This window comes from Mus caroli, chromosome 2, assembly GCF_900094665.2.
Source record: "Mus caroli chromosome 2, CAROLI_EIJ_v1.1, whole genome shotgun sequence".
Taxonomy (NCBI): domain Eukaryota; kingdom Metazoa; phylum Chordata; class Mammalia; order Rodentia; family Muridae; genus Mus; species Mus caroli.
In genome coordinates, this window is record NC_034571.1 from 99,311,409 (window position 1) to 99,322,829 (window position 11,421).

At 36.3% G+C, this 11,421-nt stretch overlaps 1 protein-coding gene across 4 annotated transcripts in view; it reads right to left on the minus strand.

Annotated features, from left to right (window-relative positions):
• Elp4 (elongator acetyltransferase complex subunit 4) overlaps positions 1–11,421 on the minus strand; it is a 202,605-nt gene that overhangs the window by 142,036 nt on the left and 49,148 nt on the right. For all 4 annotated transcript variants that reach the window (XM_021154303.2, XM_029471296.1, XM_029471291.1 and 1 more), the window contains exon 5: positions 1,963–2,102. In XM_021154303.2, coding sequence (XP_021009962.2) covers positions 1,963–2,102 — 140 coding nt within the window. The remainder of the gene's footprint in view (positions 1–1,962; positions 2,103–11,421) is intronic.

An 11,421-nucleotide genomic window follows, 5' to 3' on the forward strand; every position in this document is an offset into this window, starting at 1 on the left:
ATCCCTCCATGGCCTCTGCATCAGCTCCTGCTTTCTGACCTGCTTGAGTTCCAGTCCTGACTTCCTTTGGTGATGAACAGCAGTATGGAAGTGTAAGCCGAATAAACCCTTTCCTCCCCAACTTGCTTTTTGGTCATGATGTTTGTGCAGGAATAGAAACCCTGACTAAAACAGAGGGCTCTTGGTAGAATTTAGTAAATAGGCTACGGTTAAATATATGAACAGTCCCCCTCCTGAGAGGAGCATTTAAGTAAAGTTGACTTCCTTCCTTTACCTGAAAGAATGAATAAAAACCTCATATTTTCTGTTATAAAAATCTTTATTCTTTGAAACAAACCTGTTTCAAATTATAAAAGTATTTTTTTTGTTAAATTATACTATTCTTAATATATGCTTTATTTTATTTTGAAATGATAGGGATTAAATTTATGCTAAGCAAACACTCTACCACTGGACTATGGCCCCAGCTCATATATCACATTTAGATAGCTGAGCATTCTATGAACAAAACAGTATATAATTACAGCCAACACACAATTGTGATTCAGAGGAAATACGTTTGAATGTAGGTATTACCACTTTTGTGCACATGCTTGTGTGTACGTGTGTGTGTTTAGTTTAACTGGCAGAGTTCAGAACTCCAACATAATGATTTAAAATTAACAATAACAAAATAATATGGGTAAATATGTGGTAGTCCTTAGCTCCCAATTTTAGCACAAGGGTACTGGCTTCACTGAACTCACGGGAGGATCCCAAGAGCATAGAAGGATGAAGCCAGAATCAGAACAATATTTTCATTTGTTCATTTGTACTCTTTTGTGTCTGCAACAAAATCATGAAAATAACAAACACTGAAGTCTTCAAAAGGAATGAAGCAGAAAGGAAAGAGATACTACGTGTTTCTCCTGATTCCATACTCAGTTTACCCTGCTAGATCTATGTATGTCAGTATCTTCTGGAAAGCACAAGTATTTGCTAATACAAAATAACAGGAGGTAATAAGTGCACAACATGTAGTAGTTTGCCCGACACACAGCAGCCAATCTGTAGCATGGCCACTAGAACTACAACAGACCAATGTGCCACTTTATGTCTCTAACCATAGACTAGGGAACTCATTCACAAAGTGAAGAAATTCTGAAAATGATTTAAGGGAACAGTGTTGACTAAATTCTTAGGTATTGTTTCTAGAACAGAGACTGAATGCATTTAAGTCATTTAATTTCATAAATTTCTATCTATAAACTCTCTTAGTAATTTACTTTGAAAATGACTTGAAAGTGTTTAAGAAGACACAGGATGTAGCTTACTGCTTACTACTGCATTCAGTAGCTCAGTGTGGTAAGAACTGAAAGTAAGTTTTCTTAATATCTTACACATTACTTAACATCAAGTCTGTAACTTTCAGAATTCTGCTTTAATACGTTTTTTGGCACTATAAAGATGTTAGGTTGTCTTAATACTAAAGAACTCTTTAACGTATAATTCTAACTCCAAATCATCTTTTTTACCTAAAATTACAGATTTTTATTTATAGTTTCACTAAAAGTACAATGTCTTATTAACACAGTAAGAACACAGACTTGTTTACCCTTTGAAAGATCATTCACTAAAAGGTATTAGCAAGCAGCAGTGCTTTACACATTTCCCTGAAATTTCTGTCAAAAAATTTTATGATATTTATTTGTGTTATGGCTTGAAGTCCTGATTTAGAATTGTTTCACATTTCCTGGAAAGTGAAATCACATGGAATTGAAACTATCTTGGTATCCAGGTCTATCATACAATAAACCACGGCAATAGGTAGTTTACCAAAATACTTGTATAATTTGTTATATACTTGTAGAAAACTAGCATTATTGGGCTATACCTTTGTATATACATTCTTCAAAACTTAGGTAAAAATGCAATCTACTGATATCTGAAATCAGAACTTGTTGTTACACAACACGGACTTACCAGGATTCTCCTTTAAGATCTGGAGAGATGTGTTCTGGAAGGAAGAATCCATGCCACTTTGAACTCTGTAGTAGCTCCTGAGGAATCCTTTTTGATACATCATAATAGTGACCAAATCGTGAAGACGAGACCGGTCCAACCTGCAGACATTGCGTGCAGGTTGTTAAAGTAACATTATTTTACATTATAATTTCTTTGTCCTACATCAAGCAAAGTAATGGCATATCCATGTACATTAGTGCTAATGATGAAAAGCTGACATAAATATGTTTCCTAAACTTAAATATCCATACAATAGTCTTTATTAGCTAAACAAAGCACAGTTAAGAATTAGACTTTCTACTCTCAATTTTTTTTCTGTTAATGATTCCTAATTTTATAATTCATATACCTCTTTCATTTTAAACCTATTCTGTACATACATTCTTCTGTGTTTGATATTTAATATACATAATTCTTAATTCACTGATAGCAGCTCAATTTTTAATGACAAATCAAATAAGGAGATGATAAGAACTAAATGAAGGTAAGCCAATTCATTGGTTGCAAGCTCCAAAAAAAATAAAATATTTAAATATGTTTAACTGAGCATCATATTAAATCTAAATGCCCACAGGATATATACACATATACAGCAGTTCTTATAAATCTAAATGAAGCTGACTATACAGTGTCCCGGAGTCCCGGCAGCATCAAGGCACATGCATGATCGAGGATGGATGGACACTATGTGAGAACTGGAAAGTTGGTGTGACTGTTGCTTCACAGGTTGACTGTCTTTATTAACATTCTCTCCAAGAAACCATTTTTCTCTTAGGAAACGAATAACTACTGACACTGAATTTCTTTACATATATTAGTAAAAAGTGTATTAACTATTGTTCGGAATGGAATCTAGGCTGATTTTAATGAATGCATCCCCTGAGCCCATACCCTTCTACATGAAGTTAAACTATTACCAAATTAGCCTGGAAACAGCTTCTGGAAAAAGCTCTGATTTGATCTTTACCATTGCTGAGTACTAAGAAACTGGCAAACTTGGGGATGTTCAACACAACTAATATCTCTGCAGAAACATGAGAACTCACAGTAGGCTCTTATCTTACAGAGTGACAATTTTTTAATTTAGTTAAACATAAGTTTGCTTGACACTTGCTATTTGCATTTAAGATTTCAGTGATTCATATTCCTAAATTAAATGCCTATAAACATCAAATTATACAGTCACATGAAATAAAACACCCTGAAGTCTAAGAGAAGCACTTTTTCCTAGAATGAGTCGGTGGGTGTGACATTTATTTTCTAAATAAAATGAATGTGCATCTCTCCATAAGGTACTATTTATTTTCATTAATGAAAGACGTCTATTAGTTGGCTTCAATCTAATCTTTTCAATGCAATAATAGTATTGCAGAATTATGATTCCTAAGGCACAAATTCTCCATTTATTATGAAAAGTATTGACAAATAAATTATATGATATTAAAATGTTCCTTAAAAATACGGTATAAAGCTTTTTAGATGTAAAGTTATTAGTCTAAAGCAATTTAAACAAGGTCTGTTCTTTGGCCTATAATTGATTCTTTATCCGGATTATAGTTCAGAATGTTTTTACTGCAATCTCTGTGAGAGCTCATCTTTTTATTGTGTAAGTCCAAGCCCTCTTAATGTTTCAGAAAGGCCTTGACTAACTGAACTTTGATCTGATGTCTTCATTGAGAAAAACACCAGGTTGCCCATTTCAGATGCAAATCCCCCTAAGGCCCAATAGAATTTAGTAAAGACAGCAAAAAAGAAGAAACCAGAAGTTTCCAGGATCCTCTTTGAGAATCCTGGGGCACACTGGTGTCCTTAATCCATGCAGTAGCATGGATTAAGGTAGGTGATAACCTTTCCTGATTCAAAAGAATAAGCTGAGTGCCTACAAACTGGGTGGAGACTAGGATTTGGCTATAATAAAACACCATGCAATAAAAGCTTGGTCTATGTCAGAAGCCTCTGAAAAGGCCTCAATGTACCACATTCCCAGGCCTGGTAGGGAAGCTTGCAAAAGCCTACCTGAATCAAATAAGCATGAATAATCTATTTTAGCAGACTGACCATGGGGAGAGAGAAAGAAAGAGAGACTTTTCACTTCTTTTAAGTTTGAGTTAATAAATTTATTAGTGGATTGAAGGTTCTTGAAGTCCCATGCACTCACAGAAATACGCCAAATTACCAAAAAGCAAGGTATGCTTTTTAAGTTGCCGTCACTATTAATGTTTTTAATTATAATATTAGTGTGACAGAAGTCTCAGATTTTGGATGAATCAAGGCAGAAAATTGATTTCATGCTGTGACAGTTTACATACAGAACTCAAACAATTCATTAAAATGTACAAATAAAACTAGAAACTTTTCTTGCTGTAATTATTAACTTATTTAGATGTTAAAATCAGATATGATAGTATAGCTACTGATAAGGTAGACACAAAGTTTTCATTACTGATCAAAAAGACCTCAATCTTTCAATAAAAGAAAAACAAAACAAATGTATTCTTATAGGATAAAATGGTTTTTTTTTGCAAATTTTTCTATTCAAGATACATAGTATTAGCATATAGTCAGATTTCTGAAATACTGAAATCTTTTGAGACTAGCAATTTCCCCTGGAAATGAATACTAAATGTTGTTACTGTAACAGTGTTTATCTATAAAAATATCATTGTCATAAAAATTAAATTGTATTTTTATATTAACCTATCATGAAAAAGCAGCTCATTTATTTCATGTGCTAAGAACATGTTGCTTTAATTTTATACATGACAACTTTTATTGCCCCTTTCATAAACTTCCTTCAACTTTACCATCTGTGGAATAGAAAGAAGTTTTAGAATAGAAAGAAAAATAGAAGTAAGTCTTTACTGTGATAAAAAATGAAATCTGATGGAAGGCAAGGGGGAAAAGAGAGGAAGAAAGCAACTCACTCCAATGCCACTGGCATCTCTATAGAGTGTCAGAATGCAACCAAGGCAGCGGAAGTATCTCCACCACAGACAGCTACATGAGATGTCAGCCACTGTTAACAAGTCTTGTTTCTGAGTGTCTGTATAACAGACTGCAAGAATCCAATTACACAGAGACTCAGCTCATTCACTAGAACTGGACTAATTGTGATTTTATTTTGCTTTCAAAATAATCTACATAGTATTGGCAATTAGTATTTTATGAACTTGAATATAATATAGATATCATTATTACTATGATATTATTTATTTGAGAATCAGAAAATTTATCATTGCTTTTAGCTTTTCTGGGAGCTTTTTGGTTTTTGTTTTCCTCTGGTTTGTGTGTGTCTATCATTGTGCTTTGTAATTACATAGCCTTACTGAAAAAGTTTGCTGCACATTAACACATTCACATAGCTACCAGAACTGTTGTGGCTACACTACTAACTTTAACAAGAATCTGATATGCTGCTGTGAATTGCTGGAGACTAGTACCACAGTCCTACACTTCTGAAGTGAAATCCAGAAGTCACTGCAGGCTAGCAATCTGGAGGGTGTGTGTGTGCTGACAAGTACGGAGAGGGCAAGTCCACCATGACAGAACATCTAACTCGTTAGTGAGATGGGAAGGACTCTACATATTCTAAACTTCAGTGACACATTCTTGGGCCTGAGTGAAGCACTTACACATTACTCAGCCTGTATTCACATCCTTGGCACTTTTCATAGTAGATTAGGACTAGCCGGGTAAGGCTTGGTAACAACTTCTATTAAGGGCATCTCTGGTAATTGGTGAGACTCCTTTTGGATTACTTNTACTTTTTTTTTTTTTTTAAAGATTTATTTATTTATTATATGTAAGTACACTGTAGCTGTCTTCAGACACTCCAGAAGAGGGCGCCAGATCTCGTTACGGATGGTTGTGAGCCACCATGTGGTTGCTGGGATTTGAACTCTGGACCTTCGGAAGAGCAATCGGGTGCTCTTACCCACTGAGCCATCTCTCCAGCCCCCTACTTCTACTTCTTTACTCTTAAATTACAATAGTCAAACTGCATTTTGTTCTAGGAAATATAGAAAGATCAATGTTTTTGTTTATTTTCAAACAGGGAATTGCAAATTAATGCTTAGACTTATGAAAACAACAAAGACATGTGCTGGCCAAAGATCACTGGGTAGGATAATTACTGAACAAAAACTTACTGTGGTGGCCAAAAAAATGCAAAGTAACCAAACATGATTCTTATTTGTAAAACTGGAAGCATACACTTTTAAATAGAAGTAAACAAATTTACGCATTGATAAAGCATTGATAATAAAAAGAAGTGATTACTTATTGTAGTATTGATGATTGCAATTTAAGTCAGCATTTATTTACTCACTAATTAATTTTATTGAACACACACCACAAGCCAATAAAGCAAAAAATACTCTTCCTGAGCTCACATGCTAAAATAGACACAAGATAAGCAGTGAAATGGATAAACGGTTTCCTTCTTTGGATCCTGTCTTCAAGAAAACAAAATAGTAAAAGAAGTAAGACTTCATGCAGAGTGAAGTAGGAAGTCACTGTAGATAATACAGTATTTCAGCAAACCCCTGGGTAAAATTGGGATAATGAATAAATGAAAGAATGGAATCCCCATGTAAGATGATGGTTTTGCCTTTGGGAGATCTCTTGAAGTATAAGTAAGGATAAGAAGGGCTGAGAAGATGGCTCAGTAATGCTACACAAGCATGAGAATCTAAGTGAAGATTCCCAACATCCATCTGAAAACCTAGCAATGGCAGCAGGCCTCTGTAACCCTGTCCTGGCGGGCAGAGACTGCATATTAATGATGTTCACTGACCAGCCAGCCAGTCAGTGAGCTCCAGTTCTGTAAGAGACACTGTCTCAAAAATTAAAGCAGAAACAATGGAAGCAGAACATCTGCTGTTGGTCTGGATGCTCAGGGACAGATGTTTGCATAGCAAGGATGAGACCTCAAATTAAGTTCTCAGCGAGGTAAACAACAATGGTAACAACCAGAGAGACCTGACATCAACTCAGGTCTCCACAAGCGTACACACATAAAAGTCAGGGTCGGAAAGGATAGTCTATCCTTAACAGGAGAAAGTCAAAGACCATTATAAACACATAGAGGGATTATGAAGTCAAATAAGAAGTGTGGAGGAAACACAGGCACAAGCAGGAGGAAATTAACAAAATTTGCAAGGTGCTGGTGGTTCATGTCTTTAATCCTAGCACTTGGGAGGCAGAGGCAGGTGCATCTCTAAATTCCAGGACAGCCTGGTCTACAGAGTGAGCTCCACAATAGCCAAAGGTACATGGAGTAACCCTGCCTTGAAAATCAAAACAAACAAGAGATCAGCAAAATTCTCTCAAGAAGAAACCTACAAGGGGAGCAGCCATGGGCATATAGCCACACCCAGTGGGTTCATATTGGGTATGGGGAAAGTGGTAGCTGACAAGAAAGGACTATCCTTCCTCCTGACAGAGAGCTGTAAAAAACTGGTATGCAGAGAAAGGCTGAGTGGCAGGTGAGTGACAACTGTGCACACCTGAGCAGATAGACAGGTAGGATGGTACTGGCCACAGACACTGGTGGAAGTGCTTATGGCAGCCCAATGTAGAGAATCTTCCTTCACAACTACCCTGGGGTGAACGGAACTGAGGAAGACATGGAAGACAACATCTCTACCATAACACCATGAAGCACATGAAGTATGACATACCCAGCAGCATAGGCAGAGGTGTTTTCTCAGGCAAGGGCTGTGTAGCATTTGGAAGAGAAACAGCTAGGATTGAGTCTGGAAGGGAACATTCAGCAGTGAACGTAAGCACACATGCACAGGAGCCTCTCTGAAAGCTATTAGAGCTCAGGCACAGACAACTCTGCTCGTCAGCATGAGAGATAAGGCTTCAGCCAGCAGGCATGAGCCCCAGACTGAGGAAGCACTACAGAAACCTGAGTGTGACTCTGAAGATCAACTGAGGAGTGAATACACACTAAGCTGCCTAGTTTCCATTCTTGAGACTTGAGGAAACCATTTGTGTGTATCTGTGTGTGTGTGTGTGTGTGTGTCTAGAAGAAATACTGGCAGATCTAGATTTTCTATTTAACTTTGTACTTCAGTTGTTCAGTCATTTGGTTTTAGCTCGGTCTTGACTAACGAGCACTTGTGACTGTGCAGTGTGTGCACCTGGTCTGTAAGTCACACTTCTCTTCTTAATTTGTATTTGCCCTCCTTTCCTCTTTCCCATCTCATTTCACTTCTTAATAGCCTCAAATCTAACGACCTATTATAAACTATGCTTTCCCCATGCCACCTGCAGTGTCTGTCTGAACCTTAGCAGGGATATAACTGAAGTACCCAGTATCTGTTACTATAGATTAACATCAAATAATTCTTGGTTACTATAGTCAGCTTTTGTCCTAAATCCTAGTTGGAACATAAACCCAGATCAATGCACCAAGAAGATTCACATAAAACAGAAATAAAACAAAACAAAAACTGGAGTGCATAATCTTTCCAAAAATATAGAAAACACACAGTGAGAAAACAGTAATAAACTTCTACAAGCTCCCATTTCCTCATCATAAGAAATGAAAGACATGAGAAGGCTCAAGTATCAGAAAAGGATTTCAGAATCCCACTTTCAAAAAGAGTCAAAGATCCCTTAGAGGATTCAAATGGGCAGATGAAAAAGCAGAGAAAGGAACAAGCTGAGAAAAGATCAGCAATAGTGAAGAGAAAGTTAAATAAAAAAAAGAAAAACATTAGGAAGAAAATGTAGACTCTGAAATCAACCAAATGGAAATGCTGGAAATACATGGTTAAAAAAAAAAACCTTAAAAATGCAGTGGAAAGCAAACATATCAAATAATATAATATCTCTCACCAGCAACCCTAAAATGTCAAGAAAGCATGAACTGCTATATTGCAAGTCTTGAAAATAAATAACAACCAAGAATTTTCCATCCAACAAAGCTATTTCAAAAAGTTGACCAGGGAATTTCAAGATAAGCACAAATGAAGGCAGTTTATGATTACTAAGCCACCAGTACTGATGGAACTTTAAGAAAGACAATCTATGTGGGAGGAAGGAAGAGAGTCTAATGAGATCACAGGGAAGAATAAATTATAAATTTCAGGAGAGAAAAATGAACAAAAGAGTAGGAAAGAATAAAAAATGTTCAATACCAAAAGAAAAAGACAATAAAAATGAAAAAGCACATTGTGGTAGTTTGAGTGAGAAATGACTCACAGACTCACATAGCAGAACTAGCAAAACTCAAATACCAAGATGAAAGATGGAACACACACATGCACACAAGATAAAAAAGCAAATAATTCAACTAACCAGAAAATCCAAAAAATTGTAAGAATTATAAAGCCTGTCTCTAATAATTGGAAATGCATATATCTAACTGTACTAAAAGAACAAGATCCAAGTATCAGTTCTGCTAAGAAACATACTTCACTGGTAAAGAACTACAGAGTAAAAAGTTGGAATCAACATATTCAATGAGTGGAACCTGAAAGCATGCTGGTAAGTTGTCCTATTATGTGACAAAGTAGAGTTCAAACCCAAATTAGTGAGACGATGATAGCCACATTGTTGCTGTGGAGATGGCTCAGCAGTTAAGAGCACTGGCTGCTTTTCCAGAGGGTCCAGGTTCAGCTCACAGCAACCACATAGCAGCTCAAAACCTGCAACTCCAGTGCAAGAGAACTCTAAAGCCCTCTTCTGCCTTGTTGGCACCAGCAATGCATGTGACAACCAGACATACATAGAGGCAAAACACCCATTCACATAAAAATTAAAACAAAAACTTTAAAGGCCACATTAATACAAAGAACATTTATTAATAATATACAGTTGTAAATGTATATGCAGCACTACTGCATCTCTAAATTTCATAAAACAAATATTAACTGGTAATTAATGGGTATGGAAGATGAAATAGGTTCTAACAGAACATCAGTGAATGACTTTAGTACCTCCACTTTCTAAGAGATCACATCTCCAACCATAAATAGGAAGCTGAGAAAGCACATTAGAGGGGGACAAGGGCATAAACTCGCAAAAACCCATTCCACATGATGCACTTCTATGTTTACTCCATCTCCTAGACCTGCTATCCCCTTCCCCAACAGTGCCACCATAGCAGACCAGTGGGTGTAAACCTATGTGAGGCCTTTCAAATTCAAGCCACATTTCATTCATGTAACAGTTTGTTTTCATTTAATTCTAAGATTGATTCAATTGGCCTCTGGTTTCTTCAATGACTAAGTTCACTTAAGACTTTATTATTTGTTCTTTAAAAGTATATGTAGTTTCTGTTCTTTTTGCTTTGTTTGTTTTGTTTTGTTTTGTTTTTTCTTCAATGATTTCTAGTTTTTTCTACTATGGTCTGGTAAAATATATAAAATTAATCCAGTTCTTTTCCATTTGTTAAGATTTGCTCTGTAGCCTAGATTTGGGGTTCCTTTTAGAAAAGATTCCATGATCTAGTAATCAAAATCCTATATTACCCATTTCTTTAGGAGCTCTGTAACCACAGAAACTGGGAAAATAAAAAGGAATCATGGAGTGGAGGCAATTGAGAAAAGAATAGTAGAGTCCAAGTGCTTTGAAAGGGAAAAGGGAGAAGCTGGGGTGTGGGGATTTAATTAGGAAGGGGAGAGGTTTGTTAATACAGAAGAGGGATGGAGGAGGGTAAAAAACAATAGAGATGTATGACAAAGTCATAAGGAAATCAGTATTATTCCTTACTTAAAATTAATATAGTACATACAATTCTATAGGCATACATGTACATTTATAGTTAAAATAAGATTTTCCAATCCCACCTGGCTGACAATGCTCTTCCCAAGAGAAACAGACAGACTATGAAACAAAAATTCCAATTCTAGGCATAAGAAACACCTTTTTGAATTCTTGGTCAAGGGAGTCTAAGAGATTCCTTAAACATTACAGGCTATTGTTGGGGCTTTTGGTTGCCTTCCAAAAGTCAAAGAAAACTCCCTATTGCTGAAGACAGCATGTACTTTTCAATACAGGTCCCAGAGGATCCATACTGGATATGATTTGAAAGCACCTGCCCTGAGGACTAGGCTTCATAGTACAGGTTAGAATGCAAACTCTAAGGATGTGAAGCAACCAATAATCCTATCAAGCTACGATGCTTTGAATCATAATGATCACCAGGATGGCAAAATAGCCCTAAGGGTTCAATAGTGGCACACTTTTTGGTGGTAACCATCAGCTCTCTAAAAGGCTTGAGGCCCACTAACAAGAGATCAATCACCCTGGTACTGGACACCTAGCCAGGTATTGCAAGTGAGGAATCTGCAATAGCAACTCAACTAAACAAGTGTAATTCTTAACTTCATTCTAAATCTATTTTTATGTCCACAGACAAGCATAGCTTTTACCACTTATCAAGGAAACAACTGTTTGCAA